Source organism: Leucoraja erinacea, unplaced genomic scaffold, assembly GCF_028641065.1.
Source record: "Leucoraja erinacea ecotype New England unplaced genomic scaffold, Leri_hhj_1 Leri_678S, whole genome shotgun sequence".
Taxonomy (NCBI): domain Eukaryota; kingdom Metazoa; phylum Chordata; class Chondrichthyes; order Rajiformes; family Rajidae; genus Leucoraja; species Leucoraja erinaceus.
In genome coordinates this window covers 18888-45528 of record NW_026576595.1, presented here as the reverse complement: position 1 = coordinate 45528, position 26641 = coordinate 18888, and the positions used below count along the sequence as shown (strand labels likewise).

General features: G+C 46.4%; 1 protein-coding gene across 1 annotated transcript in view; it reads right to left on the bottom strand.

Moving 5' to 3' along the window:
* The window catches only part of LOC129694454 (di-N-acetylchitobiase-like), a 37814-nt gene extending 12016 nt beyond the window's left edge, over positions 1 to 25798 (bottom strand). Inside the window, exons 1-6 of the mRNA XM_055631171.1 lie at positions 25236 to 25798; positions 22371 to 22509; positions 12470 to 12669; positions 9385 to 9556; positions 9211 to 9308; positions 1210 to 1359 (exon numbers count right to left, since the gene is read on the bottom strand). Of these exons, the coding sequence (XP_055487146.1) occupies positions 1210 to 1359; positions 9211 to 9308; positions 9385 to 9556; positions 12470 to 12669; positions 22371 to 22509; positions 25236 to 25379 (903 nt within the window). The 5' untranslated portion in view covers positions 25380 to 25798. The remainder of the gene's footprint in view (positions 1 to 1209; positions 1360 to 9210; positions 9309 to 9384; positions 9557 to 12469; positions 12670 to 22370; positions 22510 to 25235) is intronic.
* Between the last annotated feature and the right edge of the window lie 843 nt (positions 25799 to 26641).

The following is a 26641-nucleotide window of genomic DNA, read 5'->3' as shown; positions in this document are numbered from 1 at the left end:
AGCTAGATGCAGGAAAAATGTTCCCAATTTTGGACGAGTCCAGAATCAGGGGCCGCAGTCTTAGAATAAAGGGGAGCTCATTTAAGACTGAGGTGAGAAAAAACGTTTTCACCCAGAGAGTTGTGAATTTGTGGAATTCCCTGCCACAGAGGGCAGTGGAGGCCAAGTCACTGGATGGATTTAAGAGAGAGTTAGATAAAGCTCTAGGGGCTAGTGTAGTCAAGGGATATGGGGAGAAGGCAGGCATGGGTTATTGATAGGGGATGATCAGTCATGATCACAATGAATGGTGGTGCTGGCTCGAAGGGCCGAATGGCCTCCTCCTGCACCTATTTTCTATGTTTCTATGTCTCAATAGCATCCTTAACTTCCCAAGGTTGGTCATTTTTCCCATCATGCTAACCCAGTACGTAAACTCTAGAGTTAAACAGATTACATACTACTCATCTTTGTGAGGCAGCAACTCTATCGCTGCGTCACTGTGTTGCCCCTGTGCCGATGAGTTAAAAGACAAAGGAGTGAAAATGTGGATCATTTTTGTCCATCGGGGAGGGCAGAGTTGGTGTAAATCATCTTCTTTAATTTCATGACAATCTCTGTGTCTGCATTTGATTAACACAGCACTTCATAAAATTTGATTAGATTCAGGATGAGATACATTCACTCCCAGATTCTTGGCAGTTCTTATTCTCCACCCTGTTTCCACCGTACAGACCCAATGTTCTGAGCTTTCCACAATCCCTTATACAGAACTGATTCAATCTTACCATATAACCATATAACCATATAATAATTACAGCACAGAAACAGGCCATCTCGACCCTTCTAGTCCGTGCCGAACACTTATTCTCCCCTAGTCCCATCTACCTGCACTCAGACCATAACCCTCCATTCCTTTCCCTTCCATATAACTATCCAATTTATTTTAAAATGATAAAATCGAACCTGCCTCATTCCACACAGCCACCACTCTCTGAGTAAAGAAGTTCCCCCTCATGTTACCCCTAAACTTCTGTCCCTTAATTCTCAAGTCATGTCCCCTTGTTTGAATCTTCCCTACTCTCAGTGGGAAAAGCTTATCCACGTCAACTCTGTCTATCCCTCTCATCATTTTAAAGACCTCTATCAAGTCCCCCCTTAACCTTCTGCGCTTACCTGATGGTAATATTTGCATGGTCTGACTCACAAGCTGCCCATGTATGATCTTACCATGTAGACAAAATATGGGGTACACCGGTCATCGTTCCACAACCTTCCAGTCAATGATCTTGGCAGGCGTTGTATAATTGTTTCATACGGGAGCCACATTCCTAATTCATAACCACAGTGAGAAGTATTTTCCAGTTCACACCCACCGGCCTGAGACATATAAAAACATACATGTGATGTATACATGTAAATAAAGTTAGTTCACTTCAGTTTAGTTTAGTTTATTATCGTCACTTACCGAGGTACAGAGAAAAGCTTTTGTTTGCATGCTTTTCCAATCAAAGAAAAGATTATACATGATTATAATCAAATTATCCGCAGTGCATAGATATAGGATAAAGCTGTAAGATTTAGTGCACGATAAAGTCGAGTAAAGATAATTCAATGATCTTCAATAAGATAGATCGGAGTTCAAGACGCTCTCCAGCTGGTGTGAGATATCCACCAGAGAGAGGATAGTTCAGTTGCTTGATAACAGCTGGGAAGAAACTGTCTTTTGGTGTGGCATGGTGGTGCAGCAGTAGAGCTGCTGCCTCACAGTGCCAGAGACCCGGGCTCAGTCCTGGGAGGGGGTAGGGGGGGGGGGGGGAGGTGGGGAGGGGGGAGGGAGGGGGTGGAGGGGGGGGGGGGGGGGGGGGGGGGGGGGGGGGGGGGAGGGGGTGGGAGTGGGTGGAGGGGGGGAGGGGAGCCATAGTAGGCTCCAGAGGCGGCACCAACGCCCCCACTCACCCGGTCCGCTCCTGGCTCCGGGCCGGGGTTAAAACTCCATGGGGTGTGGACAGAGCGGCCAACGGATATAGAGCCGCCGGAGGTGAGGGTGGGAGGTGTGAGCCATGCCTCAGGGAGTAAGGGGGAGGGGGGTTGGTGCTGGGACCACCGCTCACCTATCACACCATCTGCATGGGAGAAACTAAACTACTTTTTTTCCCCCCAAAATCATCCCGCAGGCCGGTAGTTTGACAGCCCTACTTTAAACCAATCCCCTCTAGTGCTTGAATCACATTTCCTGGGGAAAAGTATGTATTCACCTGATATTCGGCAGTCCTGCTAATAATGCAAACATTTTATGCAAGTTCCAATTGTTTGGTCAAAAATCACTTATTACTGCTTTATAACAGTTAAGTTACTTTAAGACCATTTCAGAAATGATGGCACTCAAAAAACAATCAACTAACAAATTAAAGCAAACTAAAAATAAATAACATGTTCCCTTTCCTGACTCGACCTCATAAATACTTTAACACTGTTAACAGAGCAAAGGGATATTAATCTCAAGAATCAAAATGGGGAAAGTGGGAGCAATTTTGCTTAAATGGTCAAAGGAGCGAGGTTGCCCCGGCAGTGCAGCGCTCGCAGACCGCGCACAATAGCGCTGACACCCGCTGCCCAGGAACGACGCGCTTCCCCAATCCGTGCAGATCGCTGTCATGTGACGCAAATAGACAAACTGTGCAGCAAAGATCCTACAGCTCTGCTATAGGATCTATGCTGTGCAGAGACTGAAGACAGCGTGAGAATTCTGTCTTCAGCGTGAGGGCGTGAGAATTGGCTGAAATACGTGAGTGTCATGCTCAAGGCGTGAGAGTTGGCAGCCCTGAAGTAATCAACATGCAGCAGAAGTATTGGGTTGTTCCAAATACAAGGAGGTGCCTTAATGGGACGATTTACGTGACAAGGCAGCAACTAATTTCATCTCCATTTCCCTGGGAAAGCAAACAAATCCCTTCTCCAGAAAGTTAACAAAAACTGAAACATAGAAAATAGGTGCAGAAGTAGGCCATTCGTCCCTTAGAGTCAGCATCTGCCATGCATCTGCCCACTCACCCAACCTATCCAAGACCCTGCAGCCTTGTAGCATTCTCCTTGCAGCTCACAATGCCACCCAACTTTGTCATCCGTAAAATTGGAGATGTTACATTTAATTCCCTTGTCTAAATCGTTAATGTATATTGTAAATAACAGGGGTCCCACCACTGTGCCTGGTGGCTCCTCACTAGTCACTGACAGCCATTCTGAAAAGGACCTGTTTATTTCCATTATTTTCTTCCTGTCTGCCAAGCAATTCCGTGCATTCCACTCTCTAGGCCCTCACCCCCTCATCTTCACAATGGACGTCCAGTCACTCTACACCTCCATCCCCCACCAGGATGGTCTCAAAGCCCTCCGGTTCTTCCTCGACCAGAGAAGCAACCTATACCCAGTCACTGACACTCTCCTCCGCCTAGCGGAGCTGGTCCTCACCCTCAATAACTTCACGTTCGACTCCTCCCATTTCCTCCAAACACAAGGCGTAGCTATGGGCACGCGCATGGGCCCCAGCGATACCTGCCTATTTGTCGGGTACGTTGAGCAATCTTGTTCAATATGTACCAGGGCCCCATCCCCGACCTCTACCTCCGCTACATCGATGACTGCTTTGGTGCCACCTCCTGCACCCGCACACAACTGACTGACTTCATCCACTTCACCACTAACTTCCATCCGGCACTCAAATACACCTGGACTATTTCCAACACTTCCCTACCATTCCTTGACCTCACTATCTCCATTGCAGGTGATAGACTTCTGACCGACATCCACTATAAACCCACTGACTCCCATGGCTATCTGGACTACACTTCTTCCCACCCTGCTTCCTGTAAGGACTCCATCCCCTACTCCCAATTCCTCCGTCTACGCCGCATCTGCTCCACGGATGAGGCGTTCCACACCAGGACATCTGAAATGTCCTCATTATTCAGGGAACGGGGATTCCCCTCCTCCACCATAGACACCAGGGTCTCTTCCATACCCTTGCACCAGGGTCTCTTCCATACCCTGCAACACTGCTCTCTCTCCCCATCCCCCCACTCGCAACAAGGACAGAGTCCCCCTAGTCCGCACCTTTCACCCCACCAGCCGTCACATACAACAAGTAATCGTCCGTCAATTTCCAGAAGGCTTTCGACAAGGTCCCACATAAGTGATTAGTATACAAACTTAAAGCACAAGGCATTGTGGGAGGCCAAGGACACCGCTGGTGCCTCTGGCTGCTACAAATGCGAAAAATGCATCCAGGTAGAGCTCCTGAAGGGCCGTGTTGGGGAACTGGAGAAGCAAGTGGATGACCTCCGGTTCGTACGAGAAACGGAGTCGTTCCTCGACAAGTCCTACAGTACGATTGTTACACCTAAGGTACTGGAAGAGAGAAGGTGGGAGACAGTGAGAAAGGGAGGGAAGCATGGAATGCCAACGTCCCCGGGTGATGTACCTCTTGTAAACAGGTTCATCCGCTTAGAAGCTGTTGGGATAGAAGACGTGAGCGGCGGACTGGCCTGTGATGCGAATAGGGCTGTTGAGCCAAAACCAAAAAGGACTAAGGCAGGCAAGGCCATTGTAGTGGGAGACTCCATCGTGAGAGGTACGGACAGGGGTTTCTGCGGCAACAGAAGGGATGCGAGGATGGTGTGCTGCCTTCCCGGTGCCAGGATCCAGGATGTCACGGACAGAGTGCAGAAAATCCTCAAGGACGAAGGTGAACATCCGGAAGTGGTAGTGCATGTCGGCACAAACGATGTCGGAAAGAAGGGGATGAATATTCTGCAGCGTGACTTTAGAGAGCTCGGAAAAATGTTGAAAAGCAGGACCTCCAGGGTTGTTATCTCCGGTTTGCTTCCAGTTCCCCGTGCTGGCGAGAGCAGGAACAGGGAGATACGGGACCTGAACGTGTGGCTGAGGAACTGGTGCACGGGGCAGGGATTTAGATTCTTAGATCACTGGGATCTGTTTTGGGGTAAGGGGGAACTGTACAAAAGGGACGGATTGCATCTTAACAGGTGTGGGGACCAGCATTCTGGCAGGCAGGTTTGCCACTGCTACACGGGTGGCTTTAAACTGAATAAGGGGGGTGGGGTGTTGAATGGGACAGTGGAGGATGGAGTTAAAGGGAAAGGGTTTCTTAAATGTGTGAGCGTAGAGACCGAAGGGTGTAAAATGAGGGTAGAAGAAATAGGTAGCAAGGTGAAAAGTAAAAGTGGCAGGCAGACAAAACCAGGGCAAAAATCAAAAAGGGCCACTTTTCAACATAATTGTATAAGTGGTAAGAGTGTTGTAAAAACAAGCCTGAAGGCTTTGTGTCTCAATGCAAGGAGCATTCGTAATAAGGTGGATGAGTTGAATGTGCAGATAGCTATTAATGACTATGATATAGTTGGGATCACGGAGACATGGCTCCAGGGTGACCAAGGCTGGGAGCTGAACATCCAGGGATATTCAATATTCAGGAGGGATAGACAGGAAGGAAAAGGAGGTGGGGTAGCGTTACTGATTAGAGAGGGGATTAATGCAATGGAAAGGAAGGACATTAGTTTGGAGGATGTGGAATCGGTATGGGTAGAGCTGCAAAACACTAAGGGGCAGAAAACGCTGGTGGGTGTTGTGTACAGGCCACCTAACAGTAGTAGTGAAGTTGGAGATGGTATCAAACAGGAAATTAGAAATGCGTGCGACAAAGGCAAAATGGTTATAATGGGTGACTTCAATCTACATATAGATTGGGTGAATCAAATTGGCAGGGGTGCTGAGGAAGAGGATTTCTTGGAATGTATGCGGGATAGTTATCTAAATCAACATGTAGAGGAACCAACGAGAGAGCAGACTATTTTAGACTGGGTATTGAGTAATGAGGAAGGGTTAGTTAGCAATCTTGTTGTATGTGCCCCCTTGGGCAAGAGTGACCATAATATGGTTGAGTTCTTCATTAGGATGGAGAGTGACATTGTTAATTCAGAAACAATGGTTCTGAACTTAAAGAAAGGTAACTTTGAGGGTATGAGACGTGAATTGGCCAAGATTGACTGGCAATTAATTCTAAAAGGGTTGACGGTGGATATGCAATGGAAGACATCATACATCAGGGAAGGTAGTACATCCATGGATAACAAGGGAAATCAGGGATAGTATCAAAGCGAAGGATGATGCGTACAAATTAGCCGGGAAAAGCAGCATACCGGAGGACTGGGAGAAATTCAAAGACCAGCAGAGGAGGGCAAAGGGCTTAATTAGGAAAGGACAAATAGATTATGAAAGAAAACTGGCAGGGAACATAAAAACTGACTGCAAAAGTTTTTATAGATATGTGAAAAGAAAGATTAGTTAAAACAAATGTAGGTCCCTTGCAGTCAGAAACAGGTGAGTTGATCATGGGGAACAAGGATATGGCGGACCAATTGAATAACTACTTTGGTTCCGTCTTCACTAAGGAAGACATAAATAATTTGCCGGAAATAGCAGGGGACCGCGGGTCAAAGGAGTTGGAGGAATTGAGTGAAATCCAGGTTAGCCGGGAAGTGGTGTTGGGTAAATTGAATGGGTTAAAGGCCGATAAATCCCCAGGGCCAGATAGGCTGCATCCCAGAGTACTTAAGGAAGTAGCTCCAGAAATAGTGGATGCATTAGTAATAATCTTTCAAAACTCTTTAGATTCTGGAGAAGTTCGTGAAGATTGGCGGGTAGCAAACGTAACCCCACTTTTTAAGAAGGGAGGGAGAGAGAAAATGGGGAATTACAGACCAGTTAGTCTAACATCGGTAGTGGGGAAACTGCTAGAGTCAGTTATTAAAGATGGGATAGCAGCACATTTGGAAAGTGGTGAAATCATTGAATAAAGTCAGCATGGATTTACGAAAGGTAAATCAGGTCTGACGAATCTTATAGAATTTTTCGAGGATGTAACTAGTAGCGTGGATAGGGGAGAACCAGTGGATGTGGTGTATCTGGACTTCCAATATTGATGTGGATAGAGAACTGGCTGGCAAACAGGAAGCAAAGAGTAGGAGTAAACGGGTCCTTTTCACAATGGCAGGCAGTGACTAGTGGGGTACCCCAAGGCTCAGTACTGGGACCCCAGCTATTTACAATATATATTAATGATCTGGATGAGGGAATTGAAGGCAATATCTCCAAGTTTGCGGATGGCACTAAGCTGGGGGGCAGTGTTAGCTGTGAGGAGGATGCTAGGAGACTGCAGGGTGACTTGGATAGGCTGGGTGAGTGGGCAAATGTTTGGCAGATGCAGTATAATGTGGATAAATGTGAGGTTATCCATTTTGGTGGCAAAAACAGGAAAGCAGACTATTATCTAAATGGTGGCCGATTGGGAAAGGGGGAGATGCAGCGAGACCTGGGTGTCATGGTACACCAGTCATTGAAGGTAGGCATGCAGGTGCAGCAGGCAGTAAAGAAAGCGAATGGTATGTTAGCTTTCATTGCAAAAGGATTTGAGTATAGGAGCAGAGAGGTTCCACTGCAGTTGTACAGGGTCTTGGTGAGACCACACCTGGAGTATTGCGTACAGTTTTGGTCTCCAAATCTGAGGAAGGACATTATTGCCATAGAGGGAGTGCAGAGACGGTTCACCAGACTGATTCCTGGGATGTCAGGCCTGTCTTATGAAGAAAGACTGGATAGACTTGGTTTATACTCTCTAGAATTTAGAAGATTGAGAGGGGATCTTATAGAAACTTACAAAATTCTTAAGGGGTTGGACAGGCTAGATGCAGGAAAATTGTTCCCGATGTTAGGGAAGTCCAGGACAAGGGGTCACAGCTTAAGGATAAAGGGGAAATCCTTTAAAACCGAGATGAGAAGAACTTTTTTCACACAGAGAGTGGTGAATCTCTGGAACTCTCTGCCACAGAGGGTAGTTGAGGCCAGTTCATTGGCTATATTTAAGAGGGAGTTAGATGTGGCCCTTGTGGCTAAGGGGATCAGGGGGTATGGAGAGAAGGCAGGTACGGGATACTGAGTTGGATGATCAGCCATGATCATATTGAATGGCGGTGCAGGCTCGAAGGGCCGAATGGCCCACTCCTGCACCTAATTTCTATGTTTCTATGTTTCTATGTCAATTTCGCCACCTCCAACGTGACCCCACCACTCGCCACATCTTCCTATCTCCCCTCATATCTGCCTTCCGCAAAGACCGCTCCCTCCATACCTACCTTGTCAATTCTTCCTTTCCCTCTCGTACCACCCCTCCCCGGGCACTTTCCCTTGCAACCGCAAGAGATGCAACACCTGTCCCTTTACCTCCCCCCTCGACTCCGTTCAAGGACCCAAGCAGTCATCTCAGGTGCGACAGAGGTTTACCTGCTTCTCCTCCAACCTCATCTATTGCATCCGCTGCTCTAGATGTCAGCAGATCTATATCGGTGGGACCAAGTGGAGGTTGGGCGATCATTTCGCCGAACACCTCCGCTCGGTCCGCAATAACCAAGCTGACCTCCCGGTGGCTCAGCACTTCAACTCCCCCTCCCACTCCATCTCCGACCTCTCTGTCCTGGGTCTCCTCCATGGCCACAGCGAGCAACACCGGAAATTGGAGGAACAGGACCTCATATTCCGCTTGGGGAGTCTGCATCCTGGGGGCACGAACATCGAATTCTCCCAATTTTGTTAGTCCTTGCTGTCTCCTCCCCTTCCTCAGTCCCCCTGCTGTCTCCTCCCATCCCCCAGCCTTCGGGCTCCTCATCCTTTTTCCTTTCTTGTCCCCGCCTCCCCCCCCCCACCTCCGATCAGTCTGAAGAAGGGTTTCGGCCCGAAACGTTGCCTATTTCCTTCGCTCCATAGATGCTGCTGCACCCGCTGAGTTTCTCCAGCTTTTTTGTGTACCTTCGATTTTCCAGCATCTGCAGTTCCTTCTTAAACAAATTCTCTAACCATGTTAATACCCTACCCTCAATACCATGTGCTTTAATTTTGCACACTAATCTCTTGTGTGGGAACTTTTGAAAGACCCGATACACCACATCCACGGGCTCTTCCTTATCCATTCTATTTAATACATTCTCAAGCAGCATTTCCCCTTCATATCCATGCTGACTTTGACCAATGCAGGCACTGCTTTTCAAATGCGCTGCTATTTCATCTTTAATAATTGAAAAGACCGTTTATGTGGACACAATCAAATAAGGAGCACAATCTCATTGAAAGTGGTGAGGACGGACAAGACCTATACCCTACCTGAGAGAAACGCTTGCAAGTGTAGTCATAACCAAACCATGGAATGCCCATCACAAGCTTCCTGGAGTCAACGCCCAGTTTGATGTAGTCGGAGAGACCTGAAAGGACAGATTGGTGAGGTTGGGTCCCAGTTATTTCAGTGATACGTGGCCACTGATGTGTCATCGGACATACCTGTTAACACATCGTGGTAGGAAGAGCTTGACATTGCAACGCAACCATCCTGCATGTCATTGCGAATGTTGAAGGAGTGAACAATGAACAAATCAAAAGCGTATGAAATCGGCAAAAAGTCGAAGCATCTTTCATTCTTGCAGTTCGGAGTCCAAGGCACATTAAAGGAGATCTAAAGAGAGCAAGAGAAACAAGAATCCAATTGCACCTTGTCATTTACATTGGCTCCCATCACTGTTAAATGTTTGTTTTGGAGATGCAACATGGAAACAGGCCCTTCGGTCCCACGAGTCAATGCCGACCATCGATCAACCATTCACACTAGTTTAGTTTAGTTTATTATTATTATGTGTCGGGAGGTACAGCAAAAAGCTTTATTATTGCTCATTATCCAGTTAACAAGTCAAGTTAAGTCAAGAGAGTTTTATTGTCAGCGGTTACACAGAAAAGCTGGAGAAACTCAGCGGGTGCATGTGTCCCAGATAGGATAATTAAATTCTTGCTTGCTGCAGCACAACAGAGTATGTAAACATAATACAGAACAGAAGATAAAAGTACAGTGTGTCTGTATACCATAGACTATATATGTTTGAGTTTTCTGAGTTTGAGCTTCCTTTATTGTCATTCAAATAATAGTTTGAACGAAATTGCGTACCTTGCAATCATGGCAGAAAAAAAAGCAACAGGCCACACAATGAACACAGTTTAACACAAACATCCATCACAGTGAATCTCCAAGCACCTCCTCACTGTGATGGAAGGCAAAAAGTCTTATCTCTTCCTTGCTTGTTCTCCCGCTGCGTTGAGGCGATCCAGGCTCTCGGTGTTGGGGCCCCGCCGGGTGATGGTAAGGTCTGCGGCGGATTCCAAGCTCCACGAACGGGCTGATTCAAACTCCGCGACTCCGGGCGGACGAAGCTGCCACCCTCCAGTCCAGCGGACGATGCTGTTTAAGCGGGAGCTCCGGAGAATCGGTCACCAACCTGGGACCTGCGAGCTACCGATGTTACCGTCCACAGGGCGAAGCCTCCGAAGCTCCGAAGTCGGGTCGCAGCTACAGCGCCACCGGAGCCTCAAGGCCGATTCAAGTGGATGCCACCAGCTCCACGATATGAGGCCTCAGCGCAGACGGAGACGGAGATACGACAAGGAAAAGGTCACATCCCCATTGAAGGAAGAGGTTTAGAAAAACGTTTCCCCCACCCCCCACTTATACACAACTAAAAATAAAGTAAAACATACAACTAACAAGACAAAAGGAAACAAAAAAAAGGAAAAGACAGACGGACTGCAGGCGAGCTGCAGCTGCTTGGCAACGCCGCCACTTCCAGAATATGTATACAATAAATAAACAGATGAAGTTCAATAGACTGTTATTGTTCAGAGCTTGATTGATGTCGTATTTAGTAGCCTGATGGCTGTGGGGAAGAAGCTGTTCTTGAACCTGGATGGTCCAGATTTCAATCTCCTGCACCTTCTTCCCAGTGTTTGTCCAGGATGGTGAGGGTCTTTGTTGATGTTGGCAGTCTTTTTGAGGCAGAGACTGCTATAAATCCCTTCGAAGGTGGGAGGTCAGAGCCGATGATGGACTGGGCAGTGGTCACAACTTTCTGCATTCTTTTCCACTCCTGGATGTTCAAGTTGCCGAACCAAGCCACGATGCAGACAGTCAGAATGCTCTCTACTGTGCATCTGTAGACGTTCGAGAGAGTCCTCCTTGACATACCGACTCTCCTTAATCTTCTCAGGAACTAGAGGCACTGATGTGCCTTCTTTATAACTGCATCAGTGTGCTGGGACCAGGAATGATCTTTGGAAATATGCACGCCCAGGAATTTGAAGTTCGTGACCCTTTACAACATCATCCCGTTGATATAAACGGGATTGTGGGTCCCTATCCTACCCCTTCCAAAGTCCACAATCAGTTCCTTGGTTTTGCTGGTGTTGAGAGCCAGGTTGTTGTGCTGGCATCATTTGGTCAATCGGTCAAACACAAATACTATATGAGATTACATGTATTATTGCAACATTTAAGCAACATTTAGACAGATACATGGATTGTATCCCCCACTCCCCCACTCCCTCAACTCACCCGTATGTATACACCCATCACTTGCAGGCAGGTGGAACTAGTGTAGATGGGGCATGTTGGTCGCTATGGGCAAGTTGGGCCGAAGGGCCTGGTCCACACTATGACTCTATAACTCTTGCTGAATAGGAGAGGGGGGGGGGGGGGGGGGGGGCGAGGGTGTGATTGTGGTGAAACTGGTTCTTGATTTTGCTGGTCGTCTTGCTGAGGCAGCATGAAGTGCAGGTGGAGTCCATGGAAGGGTGGTTGGTGTGAATGATTGTCTGGGCTACGTCCACAACTCTCTGGAATTTGTTGTGGTCTTTGATTGAACCTGTTCCCTAAACCTGCTGTGATACATTGTTATAAAATGCTTTTTATGGCGCATCTGCAGAAGTTGGTGAGGGTTGTTGGGGACTTGCCAAACCACCTAAGTCTAAGGAAGTAGAGGCGTAGGTGTGCATTCTTGGCCATTGCTTGAGGTTCTATGTTATCCCAGTTGTGCATCCACTCCCTACACATTAGGGGAAATTCACAGAGACCAATTAAACTACAAACCAGCACGTCTTTGGTATGTGGGAGGAAACTGGAGCGTCCGGATGAAACTCATGCGGTTACTGAGAGAGTGTGCAAACTCCAGGCAGACAGCACCCGAGGTTTAGTGGATGGATGGACAAAGGCCAGAGATGAAATTAGATAGGGTGAGATGCAAGAATTGTGAGGCTCGAGGAAGGGATGTAGGTGGAAGGGGACAAGAGGAAAAAGGGCAGGCTAGTGGGAGAAATGGGTACGCATCCAGATAAGGCACAGGGAAGCGAAATAAGATAGGGGGTAAACGGATAATTCCTAAAATTATAGCTAATATTGTAACGTTCAATGTTCATACTATGGAGAGACAAAGAACTGTAGATGCTGGTTTACAAAAAGGCACAAAGTGCTGGAGTAACTCAACAGGTCAGACAGCATTTCTGAGCTTCATATTGGAATGCAAGGCTTGAAACATATTGATATATTTACCTGACGTCCAGGTAATTCACTGCGGAAAAGTGACGCTGATTTTATCACCATCCTCGTCAATTCATGATAATTCTGGGCTCCTTTGTTTAATTTATCCCTGACATTAATATATATTCCATCCAACTTATAAGTTCTCACAAGCACTATTTTGGTGGACATCCAACTTTCCTTCATTATCAATTCATCCATCGTAAGAACTGCTGAAGAAAGGTAAAGAAAAGACAGAGTTTAGACAGCTCTAAGGTCAGAATGGGCATGTTACAATAGGCAATAGGTGCAGGAGCAGGCCATTTGGCCCTTCGAGCCAGCACCGCCATTCAATGTGATCATGGCTGATCATCCCTAATCAGTGCCCCGTTCCTGCCTTCTCCCCATATCCCTTGACTCCGCTATTTTTAAGAGCCATATCTAGCTCTCTCTTGAAAGCATCCTGAGAACCTGCCTCCACTGCCCTCTGAGGCAGAGAATTCCACAGACTCACCACTCTCTGTGAGTTAAATGGCTTACTCCTTATTCTTAAACTGTGGCCCCTGGTTCTGGACTCCCCCAACTTCGGGAACATGTTTCCAGCCTCTAGTGTGTCCAAGCCCTTAACAATCTTGTATGTTTCAATGAGATACCCTCTCATCCTTCTAACTCCAGAGTGTACAAGCTCAGCTGCTCCATTCTCTCAGCATATAACAGTCCTGCCATCCCGGGAATTAACCTTGTAAACATACGCTGCACTCCCTCAATAGCAAGAATGTCCTTCCTCAAATTAGGGGACCAAAATTGCACACAATACTCCAGGTGTGGTCTCACTCGGGCTCTGTACAACTGCAGAAGGACCTTTTTGCTCCTATATTCGATTCCTCTTGTTATAAAGGCCAACACGCCATTCGCTTTCTTCACTGCCTGCTGTACCTGCATGCTTACTTTCATAGACTGATGTACAAGGACCCTCAGATCCCGATGTACTTCCCCTTTTCCCAACTTGACGCCATTTAGATAGTAATCTGCCTTCCTGTTTTTGCTGCCAAAGTGGATAACCTCACATTATACACATTAAACTTCATTTGCCATGCATCTGCCCACTCCCCCAACCTGTCCAAGTCACCCTGTATTCTCACAGCATCCTGCTCACAGTTCACACTGCCACCCAGCTTTGTGTCATCTGCAAATTTGCTAATGTTACTTTGAATCCCTTCATCCAAATCATTGATGTATATTGTAAATAGCTGCGGTCCCAGCTCCGAGCATTTGCGGTACCCCACTAGTCACTGCCTGCCATTCTGAAAGGGACCCGTTAATCCCTGCTCTTTGCTCTTTGTTTCCTGTCTGCCAACCACTTCTCTATCCATGTCAGCACTCTACCCCCAATACCATGTGCCCTAATTTTGCCCACTAATCAAATGCTTCTGAAACTCCAGGTACACTAAATCCACTGGCTCTCCCTTGTCCATTTTCCTAGTTACATCTTCAAAAAATTCCAGAAGATTAGTCAAGCATGATTTCATCTTCGTAAATCCATGCTGACATGGACTGATCCTGTTACTGCTATCCAAATGTGCGGCTATCTCATCTTTTATTATTGACTCCAGCATCTTCCCCACCACCGATGTCAGGCTAACTGGTCTATAATTCCCCGTTTTCTCTCTCCTGCCTTTCTTAAAATGTGGGATAACATTAGCTACCCTCCAATCCACAGGAACTGATCCTGAGTCTATAGAACATTGGAAAATTATGATCAATGCATCCATGATTTTGAGAGCCTTAAGTACCCTGGGATGCAGACCATCGGGCCCTGGGGATTTATCAGCCTTCAGTCCCATCAGTCTATCCAACACCATTTCCTGCCTAATGTGGATTTCCTTCAGTTCCTCACTTCCTCAATTCCTCACAAAGCAGATTACACGACAGAACTGACATCAACAACGAGGAAGGAGCCTCCTCAGCGTTGCTTTTTAGGGTGTGATGGGAGGCTGTGGTGGAGGCAGAAAGGATAGTGGGTTTAAGAGGCTTTTAGATGGCCACATGGATGTGCAGAGAATGCAGGGAGATGGATCACGGGCAGGCAGAGGAGATTAGTTTAACTTGGCATCATGTTCCTCGCAGACATTGGGGGCCAAAGGGACTGTTCCTGTGCTGTACTGTCCAGCATTCTGTGTATGCAGTTTCTAGACCATCCCAGAATGCTGCATCGATGAATTGTGTGCCTCTTACTCAGAGAACATAGAAGAACATAGAACAGTACAGTACAGGATGTTTGTGCCGAACATGATGCAAGTTCAACTGATCTCATCTGCCTGCATTTGATACATATCCCTCTATTCCCTGCAATTCCTATGTAAAATCTACTAAAGCGCCACAATTGTATCTGCCTCCACCTCCACTTCTGGCAATGTGTTCCAGGCTCTCACCTCTCTCTATATAAATAACTTGTGTCAGACATCTTCATTAAACCTTCTCCCTCTCACTTTATAGCTGTGACTTTAATAACCATATAACCATATAACAATTACAGCACGGAAACAGGCCATCTCGGCCCTACAAGTCCATGCCGAACAAATTTTTTTCCCCTTAGTCCCACCTGCCTGCACTCGTACCATAACCCTCCATTCCCTTCTCATCCATATGCCTATCCAATTTATTTGATTCTACATATAGATTGGACCAAGCAAATTGGTAACATTGCTGAGTAGGAGGATTTCCTGGAATATATACAGGATGGGTTTTTAAACCAATATGTAGAGGAACCGACTGGAGGGCAGCCATCCTAGACTGGATATTGTGTAATGCGGAAGGATTAGTTAGCGATCTTGTTGTGCAAGGCCCTTTGGGCAACAGTGACCATTATATGGAGGAATTCAGCATTAGGATGGAGATTTACACGGATTCAGAGACTAGGGTCCTGAACTTGAATAAAGGAGACTGAAGATATGAGGCAGGAATTGGCCAGGATAGACTGGCAAATTATACTGAAAAGATTGCAGTGGAGATGCAATGGTGAAGATTTAAAGGCCACGTGGATGAACTCCAGAATTGTTCATCCCTGTCTGGTGAAAAAATAAAATGGGGAAAGGCGGCTCAACCGTGGCTGACGAGGGAAGTCAAGGATAGTGTTAAAGCCAAGCCAGAGGCATAAATTGGCCAGAAGAAGCAGCAAACCAGAGGACTGGGAGAAATTTAGAACTCAACAGAGGAGAACAAAGGGGTAATTAAGGGGGAGTAAAAAAGAGCATAAAAGAAAGATTGCGGGGAATATAAAAACTGAGTGTAAAAGTTTCTTTAGGTATGTAAAAAGGAAACAAATGGTAATGACAAATGTCGGTCCCTTACTGTCAGGGACAGGTGAATTTATATTGGGAAACAAGGAAATGGCAGAACAGTTAAATGAGTACTTTAGTTCTGTCTCCACTAAGGAAGGCACAAACAATCTCCTGGAATTACGAGGGGACTGAGGATTTAGTGAGAGGGAAGAACTGAAGGGAATCCACATTCATCCGAAAATGGTATTAGGTAAACTGTTGGGACTGAAGGAAGACAGATAAATCCCCAGGGTCTGATGGTTGCATCCCAGAGTACTCAAGCAGGTGGCCTTAGAAATTGTGGGTGCATTGGTGATCAATATTTTCTCGACTCTGGATCAGTTCCTGTGGACTGGAGAGTAATCAACGCAACTCCACTTTTTAAGAAAGGAGGGAGAGAGAAAACGGGGAATTATAGACCAGTTAACCTTACATCGGCAGTGGAGAAGATGCTCGAGTCAATTATTAAAGATGTTATAGCAGCGCATTTGGAAAGCAGTGATGGGATCGGTCAAAGTCAGCATGGATTTATGAAGGGGAAATCATGCTTGACTAATCTTTTGGAATTTTTTGAGGATGTAACAAGTAGAATAGATAAGGGAGAGCCAGTGGATGTGGTGTATCTGGACTTTCAAAAAGCCTATGACAAGGTTCCACACAAGAGATTATTGTGCAAAATTAAAGCACATGGTATTGGGGTTAGGGTATTGACATGGATAGCGGACTGCTTGCAGGCAGGATGCAAAGTGTGGAATGAATGGGTCCTTTTCAGAATGGCAGGCCGTGACTAGTGGGGCACTGCAAGGCTCGGTGCTGGGACCTCAGTTATTTAGAATATATATTAACGATTTAGTTGAGGGAATTTAACATGTTTGTGGATGACACATAGCTGAGTGGGAGTGTGAGTTGCGAGGAGGATGCTATGAGGCAGCAGTTGACTTGGATAGGTTGGGTGAGTGGGCACAAGCATGGCAGATGCAGTACCATGTGGATACATTAGTTTATCCACTTTGGTGGCAAAAACAGGAAGGTAGATTATTGTCTGATTAGGAGAAGGGGAGGTGCAATGAGACTTGGGTGTGCTTGTACATAAGTCACCGTAAGTAAGCATGAAGGTACAGCAGGGAATGAAGAAAGCCATTGGCATGTTGGCCTTCATTGTGAGAGGATTTGAGTTTAGGAGTAAGGAGGTCCTACTGCAGTTGTATAGGGCCCTGGTGAGACAGAATCTGGAGTATTGTGTGCAATTTTGGACTCCAAATTTGAGGAAGTACATTATTGCTATTGATGGAGTGCAGAGTAGGTTCACCAGGTTAATACAGGAATGGTGGGACTAATTTATGATGAAAGAATGGGTCGACTGGACTTGTATTTGCTGGAATTTAGAAGGATGAGAGGATATCTTATAGAAACATATAAAATTCTTAAAGGATTGGACAGGCTAGATGCAGGAAAAATGTTCCCGATGTTGGGGGAGTCCAGAACCAGGGGTCACAGTTTAAGAATAAGGGGAAGGCCATTTAGGGCTGAAATGAGGAAAAACCTTTTCAACCAGAGTGTTGTGAATCTGTGGAATTCTCTGCCACAGAAGGCAGTGGAGGCCAATTCATTTGATGTTTTCACGAGTGTTAGATTTAGCTCTTCGGGCTAAGGGAATCACGGGATATGGGGAAAAAGCTGGAACGGGGTACAGATTTTCAATGATCAGCCATGATCAAATTAAATGGCGATGCTGGCTTGAAGGGCTGAATGGCCTACTCATGCAACTCTTTTTCTATGTTTCTATGCCCATTAATGTTAGACATTTCCTGTCTGGGAAAAAGGTTCTGACTGTCTCTCCTATATACGCCGCTCAAAATTCTAGATACTTCTATCATCTTCCCTCAACTTCCGATGTTCCAGAGAAAGCAATACAAGATCAAGTGAGTTTATTGTCATGTGTCCCTGTATAGAACAATGAAATTATTGCTTTGCTTCAGCACACAGAACATAGTAAGCATTTACTACAAAACAGATAAGTGTGTCCATATACCATGATATAAATATATACACACATGAATAAATAAACTGATAAAAGTGCAAATAACAGATAATGGGTTATTAATAATCAGAGTTTTGTCCGAGCCAGGTTTAATAACCTGATGGCTGTGGGGACGTAGCTATTCCTGAACCTGGTTGTTGCAGTCTTTAGGCTCCTGTACCTTCTACCTGAAGGTAGCAGGGAGATGAGTATGTGGCCAGGATGGTGTGGGTCTTTGATGATACTGCCAGCCTTTTTGAGGCAGCGACTGCGATAAATCCCCTCGATGGAAGGAAGGTCAGAGCCGATGATGGACTGGGCAGTGTTTACTACTTTTTGTAGTCTTTTCCTCTCCAGGGCACTCAAATTGCCGAACCAAGCCACGATGCAACCGGTCAGCATGCTCTCTACTGATTATCTAACCTTCCCCATATCTACCTCTTTGGTCACCCTAGGGCTATCCTTGATCAGGTTTTGCTGGCTTTACCTTGCACTCAATGTTATTACGTAATCATGTATCTACACACTGTAAATGGATTGATTGTAATCATGTATTGCCTTTCTGCAGACTGGTTAGCACGCAAGAGAAGCTTTTCACTGTACCTCGGTACACGCGACCATAAACTAAACTGATCTGAGTTGAAAATATCTAATCCAGCAACATTCTGGTAAATTTCCTCAGCACCCACTTCAAAACCTCCACCTCTTTCTTGCAATGGGACAACCAGAACTGAAAGTAATACTCCAAATATGGCCTCATCAAAATCATATAGAGTTGGATCATGACTTCCTGACTCTTATACTCAATGCCACGAGCAATGAAGGCAAGCATACTATACCCCTTCTTTACCGCCCTGTCTACTTGTGTACTGTCACCTTCAGTGAGCTGTGAACTTGGACTACAAAATGCTTATGCACATCAATGCTGTTAAGGGACTAGCCATTACCTGTATATATTCCCCTTACATTCACCCTCGCAAAGTGCAACATCTCACTCTTGCTCAAGTTAAATTCCATCTGCTATTTCACCACCCATTTCAGCACCTGATCGATATGTCTCTGTGCCTTCTGACAGTCTTCCTCACTGTCTGCAGGCAGAGACAGACCCAGGTCCAACAGCATGAACTCCACCATGATTGGGAATATTTCCCTTCTGCAGCCTCATCCATTTTCTCAGCCCTTGTGTTGCTCCACCCACCAGCCAGCCACCATCCGGTGTCTGTTCCATCACTGAGGTCATCTTCTTGGGTTGTGCTTTGTCAGGAACCTCCCCCTTGACTTGCCTGCCATGTGTGACCCTGCCGGGACCACAGCTCCAGAAGGTTTAGCTTTCAAGATCTGAGGCATAGGCAAGGTATGGCCACCATGTCTCGACCATCACTAGACAGTGACCCTCAGAGAAACCCGGTGTATACTAGAGCAGATATGGTGCGGAGCAGTGATTCTGTTCAGACATGCTTTCTGAGGTGTGGCCAGCTGTTTGACTGTAATGTTTACAACCAACCAGGGAGGAGGAGTTCCCTTCAGCCAGGGAAATAAATTGGAAAATGGCATGACCCAAGAATGAGAAAGAGTTACTTGGATTAGAGGGTGTTAGCTTTTGACAATAGATAATAGGTACATGTGTAGGCCATTCGGCCCTTCGAGCCAGCACCTCCATTCAATGTGATCATTGCTGATCATCCACAATCAGTACCCCGTTCCTGCCTTCTCACCATATCCCCTGACTCCGCTATCTTTAAGAGCCCTATCTAGATTGGACAAAATTGGATTATTTGCCCTGGAGTATCAAAGAATGGAGATGGAGATAAAGATGGGCATGGAAACGAAGAAATAGATGGAAAGATGTGACTAGTGGCACAAACCAGTAGTGGGAGAAAAAGGCATTTTTACACAGAGGGTGATGAGTGCCTGGAACACGCTGCGGGGGGGGGGGGGGGGGGGGGGGGGGTGGTAGAAGCAGATATGAGAGTGGTGTTTAAGAGGCTTTTGGATAGGCACATGGATATGTGGGGAATGGAGGGATATGGATCACATGCAGGAAGAGGAGATAATATCTGGACCGACCATGGTGCCAGGTTAATCTAATCTCCTCTGGGCTGAAGGGCCTGTTCCTGTGCTGCCGTCTGTACTATGGTTGGTTGAACTTCTGTTAAATTGTGGAAAAGAACAAAGAGCGATGAAAACTAAAATGATGCAATGGTTGTGTGAGAGGGATAATTTAGCTGAGCAGGTGTCTGGGGATCGGCCTCCACAGCAGGAGACCTTCTAGGAGGACATTCACACTTGACTTTGATTGAGCATAGCAGAGAATAGCACAGGAATAGACCATTTGGCAAACAATGTCTGTGCTGAACTTGATGCCAGTACAAACTCTGGCCTGTCTACACATAATTCCTGAATATCCATGTACCTATCCCAAAGTCCGTGACATTTGACATAGTCTCTTCACACAGAGAGTGGTGAATCTCTGGAACTCTCTGCCACAGAAGGTAGTTGAGACCACAGTTCATGGCTATATTTAAGAGGGAGTTAGATGTGGCCCTTGTGGCTAAAGGGATCAGGGAGTATGGAGAGAAGGCAGGAACAGGATAATGAGTTGGATGATCAGCCATGATCATATTGAATGGCGGTGCAGGCTCGAAGGGCTGAATGGCCTACTCCTGCACCTATTTTCAATGTCTTTGTCTGTGACATCAGACCCACAACCAACTACCTGAATGGCCAAACAAACCATTTGGATCAGGGGTATTTATATGACCAACAATTGATGTTGTCCACAACCTGTGGAGGAATAAAACCTGGAGAAACAAAGAACTGCAGATGCTGGTTTACCACAAAAACAGGCACAAAGTGCTGGAGTAACTCAACGGGCCAGGCAGCTTCGCTGAAGTGCATGGATAAGTGATGCTTCGGGTCGGGACAAACACTAGTGAGTAGGTGTGGGTGAAGGAGGTTTTAATGGGCAGATGGCCGAACAAAGTGCAGAAATGAAAATACAAAAAGTGTTAGATAAGAACGGAAGAAGTGTGAATTGTGAAGCCAAAGCAATTATTATAGGTGGGAGGGTTAGGGGAAGAGAGAATGTGTGCAATCTGGTGGGACATTTGATAAGGTCCCACATAGTAGATTAGTGGGCATAATTAGGGCACATTGTATTGGAGGTAGAGTGCTGACATGGATAGAAAATTGGCTGGCAGACAGGAAACAAAGAGTAGGGATTAACGGGTGCCTTTCAGAATGGCGGGCAGTGACTAGTGGGGTACTGCAAGGCTCAGTGCTGGGACCGCAGCTATTTACAATATATGTTAATGATTTAGATGAACGGATTACGTAAGATTAGCAAATTTGCAGTTGACATAAAGCTGGGTGGCAGTGTGAACTGTGAGCGGGATATCATGAGAAGGCAGGGTGACTTGGACAGGTTGGGTGAATGGGCAGATGCATGGCAGACGCAGTTTAATGTGGATAAATGTGAGTTTATCCACTTTCGTAGCAAAAACAGGAAGGTAAATTACTATCTAAATGGTGTCAAGATGAAAAAAAGGGAAGTACAACGGGATGGGGGTGATTGTCAATGAAAGTAAGCATGCAGGTACAGCAGGCAGTGAAGAAAGCGAATGGCATGTTGGCCTTTATAACAAGACGAATTTAGTATAGGAACAAAGAGGTCCTTCTGCAGTTGTACAAGGCCCTAGTGAGACCACACCAAGAGTATTGTGTGCAGTTTTGGTCCCCTAATTTGAGGAAGGACATTCTTGCTATTGAGGGAGTGCAGCGTAGGTTTACAAGGTTAATTCCCGGGAGGTCAGGACTGTCATATACTGAGAGAATGGAGCAGCTGGGCTATTATACTCTGTAGATTAGAAGGTTAAGAGGAGATCTCATTGAAACATATAAGATGATTAAGGGTTTCAACAAGCTAGAAGCAGGAAACATGTTCCCGATGTTGGGGGAGTCCAGAACCAGGGGCCACAATTTAAGAATAAGGGGTAAGCCATTTAGAACAGAGATGAGGAAACACTTTTTCACACAGAGAGTTGTGAGTCTGTAGAATTCTCTGCCTCAGAGGGCGGTGGAGGCCGGTTCTCTGGATATTTTCAAGAGAGAGCTAGATAGGGCTCTTAAAGATAGCAGAGTTAGGGGGTATGGGGAGCAGGTATAGGGAGAAGGCAGGAATGGGGTACTGTTTGTGGATGATCAGCCATGATCACATTGAATGGTGGTGCTGACTTGAAGGGCTGAATGGCCTACTCCTGCACCTATTGTCTATTGACATGGGGAAGAGAGAGGGGAGGGACTGGAGGGGAGAAGGTGGGGGGAGCTTGTGGATTTGTGTGTGGTATTACGCTTGAAATGGAGGAAGCCCAGGCTTGACAGTTCAGCATGGGGATGGAAGACAAGTTTAAATAATTTGCAACTGGGAGATCCAGTAGGCCTAGGTGGACCAAGCGCAAGTGTTTGGCAAAATGGTTGTACAGTAGATGGAATAAAACGTGCTGAGATGCCGACTAAACTGAGCTCTACACCGGTCTTAATTAACCCTTAGATCTTTGATGGTATTCACTCAAACATCTGTGGTAAAATGAGTTACCTTCGAAGACAAGTCTAACGTTATATGAATGGGCGAGACAGTAGAAGTCATCTTCCACAGCACCAGACACTACAATCGTTGTAATCTTCGACCAATGATATTCCTCCCAGTTGTTTCGTTCACGGTGAAATACAAAGACCTGGAATAAAATTAGAATTGCCATCTAAATTAAGAAATAACAATTTCCTGCAATTATACAGAATTATCTGCTCTCAAACCCTGAAGAAAATTGAGGGCTGTTGGTGGACAGATTTAACCTGCAGATGATGTTGGTGGGACACTAAAATGCTGGAGAAACTCAGCGGGTGCAGCAGCATCTATGGAGTGAAGGAAATAGGCGACGTTTCAGGCCGAATCCCTTCTTCAGACTGATGGGGGGTGGGGGGAGGCGGGGAGAAGAAAGGAAAAAGGTGGAGGAGGAGCCCGAGGGCTGAGGGAGAGGTAGGAAGGGGAGGAGACAGCAAGGGCCAACAGAATTGTGAGAATTCAATGTTCATGCCACCAGGATGCAGACTCCCCAAACGGAATATGAGGTGCTGGTCCTCCATTTTCCGGTGTTGCTCACTCTGGCCATGGAGGAGGCCCAGGACGGAGAGGTTGGATAAGGAATGGGAGGGGAAGTTGAAGTGCTGAGCCACCGGGAGGTCAGGTTGGTTAATGCGGACCAAGCGGAGATGTTCGGCAAAAGGATCGCCAAGCCTACGCTTGGTCTCACCGATACAGATCAGCTGTCATCTAGAGCAGCGGATAGAATAGATGAGGTTGGAGGAGGTGCAGGTGAACCTCTGTCGCACCTGGAACGACTGCTTGGGTCCTCGAATGGAGTCGAGGGGGGAGGTAAAGCGACAAGTGTAGCATCTCTTGTGTTTGCAAGGGAAAGTGCCCGGGGAAGGGGTGGTTCAGGAGGGAAGGGAAGAATTGTCAAGGGAGTTACGGAGGGAGCGGTCTTTGCGGAAGGCAGACAGGGGGGGAGATGGGAAGATGTGGCGAGTGGTGGGGTCACGTTGGAGGTGGCGAAAATGATGGAGGACTATTTGTTGTATGTGTCGGCTAGTGGGTTGAACGGTGAGGACCAGGGGGACTCTGCCATTGTTGCGAATGGGGGGATGGGGAGAGAGAGCAGTGTTACGGGGTATGGAGTAGACCCTGGTGCGTGCCTCATCTATAGTAGGGGAGGGGAACCCCCGTTCCCTGAAGAATGAGGACATTTGCGATGCCCTGGTGTGGAACACCTCATCCTGGGAGCAGATGCGGCGTAGACGGAGGAATTGGGCATAGGGGATAGAGTCCTTACAGGAAGCAAGATGGGAGGAAGAGCAGTCAAGATAGCCGTGTGATGTTGGTGGTACTTTTTGTTGCAATCCTGAATGGTAGAGCTGCTGCCTCACAGCACCAGAGTCTTGGGTTCGATCCTGAGCTTGCGTGCTGTCATAGAAACATGGAAAATAGGTGCACGAGTACGCCATTCGGCCCTTCGAGCCAGCACCACCATTCAAGATGATCATGACTGATCATCCAAAATCAGTAACCCATTCTGGCTTATTCTCATTATTCCTTCATTCCTTTAGCCTGAAGAGCAACATCTAACACTCTCTTGAAAACATCCAGTGAATTGGCCTCCATTGTCTGTTGCAGAGAATTCTGCAGATTCACAATTGTCTGGCTGAAAACGTTTTTCCTCATCTCAGTCCTAAATGGCCTACCCCTTATTCTTAAACTGTGACCCCTGGTTCTAGACTGCAAATTATCAGGAAAATGTTTCCTGCATTTACCCTGTCCAATCCTTTATGTTCCTATAAGATCTCCTCTCATCCTTCTAAATTCCAGTGAGTACAAGCTCAGTCGACCCATTTTTTCATCATATGTCAGTCCCGTCATCCCACTAATTAATCTGGTGAACCTATGCTGCATTCCCTCAATAGCAATAATGGCCTGCCACAAATTAGGAGACCAAAATTGCACACAATACTCCAGGTCCTGTCTCACCAGGACCCTGTACAACTTCAGTTGGACCACCTTGCTTCAGCAGCTTACACCCCAGTGGTATGAATATGGACTTCTCTAACTTCATGTAATCCTTGCTTTGCCTCTCTCTCCATCCCTCCCCCTTCACAGTTCTCCGACCAGTCTGACTGCCCGATTACATTTTATCTGTTTGCTTTGTTGTTACCTTCTCCTAGCTAACAATGATCTATCCTACATTTTCCTTCTTGTCCACCCCCTTAGATGTCTAATTCTCACACCTTACACTTCCTTAGCTTTGTATCTCCCCCTCCCCTGACTCTCAGTTTGAAAAAGGGTCTCGACCCGAAATGTCGCTCATTCCTTCTCTCCAGAGATGCTGCCTGTCCCGCTGAGTTACTCCAGCATTTTGTGTTTATTTCGGTTTAAACTGGCATCTGCAGTTCCTTCCTACACATTCTGCATTCTAAGTCGGATACCCATATAAGATGGATAAGAGTGTTGTGTTGCCTAGGAGATTTGTGAATCTTTAGAATATTTAATTGCAGAGAGTTCAGATCACTCACTAAACTAGTTTAGCCAGGATCGGAACGAAAAGCAGAACAGTCCCTAGGAGTAAAAAGTCCACCTACTTTTCCTCCCATTGCCCATGTTATGTTCTGGTGTCCACACAACTAGAACATAGAACAGTACAGCACAGGAACAGACCATCCATGATGTCCATACCGAACATGACCCCAAGTTAATCTATCCGATTCCCATAAATTCTTTCCCCTCTCAATTTAAACCTATGCCCTCTGGTTCTTTATTCCCCAACCCTGGGCGACATCCTCATAAATCCTCACTGCACTATCCAGCCGAAGAGATCAAAGGCTACGCAGTGCTTTCCGCCTCATGACTCACCTCAGTTTGGACCACACGGCTTGAAGAGATGGGTTCGCACAGAGTTTGAATCTTACACTTACAATCATCCTTGTCCGTGACTATGTTTTGCATCCACAGTGTGTTTATGACCAAAGTCAGCACTGATACCCGTCTCCATCTCATCCTCTCTGTCTGACTCTGCCAGACCTGCTGCAACCAGTGTTTTATGTATGGTAATACACTGAGAATGAAACCTCCGATTCCTTTCTAAATCTCTCTCTCTGCAAGTGGCAACAATGGAATATTGACGTCAAGTATATGCAATCAAATGTAACTTTGCAGGAACAGTGATTTCCTCTCCTCTCCTGCAACCTTGAACAACAGTCAGCACTGACTCCCCCTTTCATCTGACCAATATTCAACTCCAAGACACTAATTCCCTTCCCTCACGGACAAAGTTTGTCCCTCAACGCGGATTTGATTTTCACCCTCCTCCACCATTTACACCTCTCCACACGAACTGAGGCAGTAATAATTATCCATGACCAATAGGTATCTGATGTGGATTGGTTAAAAGATACCAATGACATTATTCCCTTGATCATGTGTCTGTACACTGTGGATGGCTTGATGGGGGGGGGGGGGGGGGCACTGAATGGAATAACTTTGTAACTTTGCCAGCGCCCTATATGTGGCGACTCTTTGCATACTTGTACATGGAAAACAAAGAATCTCACTGTGACATGTCACATGTGATAATAAATTATCATTCATTCATTCAGCTCACTGTTACCATTGGGAAGAAGGTACAGGAGCCTAAAAACCGTGATCTCCAGGTTCAAGAACAGCTTCTTCTCAACAACCATCAGGCTCTTGAACACTGCACAACACTAACCTCAGCAACTGTGATCTTCTATGAATTGTGTCTGTGGTTGCACTACTGAGTAAGAGTCTTGCACTGTTATTGTTACCTAGTGTTACTTATTAAGCGACTCCCGAGGGTTTTTTAATTCGGGCCGCGGGTTACTTTAGACCGCGGGTGATGCCGGCTACGATCCGCGGGCTCGCTACCCGACTCACTGACAGTACGGTCAGCAACTATACGAAGTTGGAGGAGCCTGGGCTAGACGAGCACGGCCAGGAGGGTTCCCTCTGTCATTTTAGGGTACTTCCTCGGACGTTTACCCATCCTGAAATGGTCCACGAATCAGGGCCTTATCAGCGCAGGTCCTCAGGGGACTACGGCAGCGCCTGTCTTCAGGGCTGCTTACTAATCTCCTCTCAGTGGAGAGGAGTGCAAATGGTCAATGTGTGACTGACCCCAACCCTGGAATGTGTCCAGGGCACATTCTACATTTATGAATAAAATACCAGTTCCCCTCATGTTACTAGGGGTAACATCACCCTTACTTCCATAGGCAGTAGCATTTCTCTAAGCTGGTAGC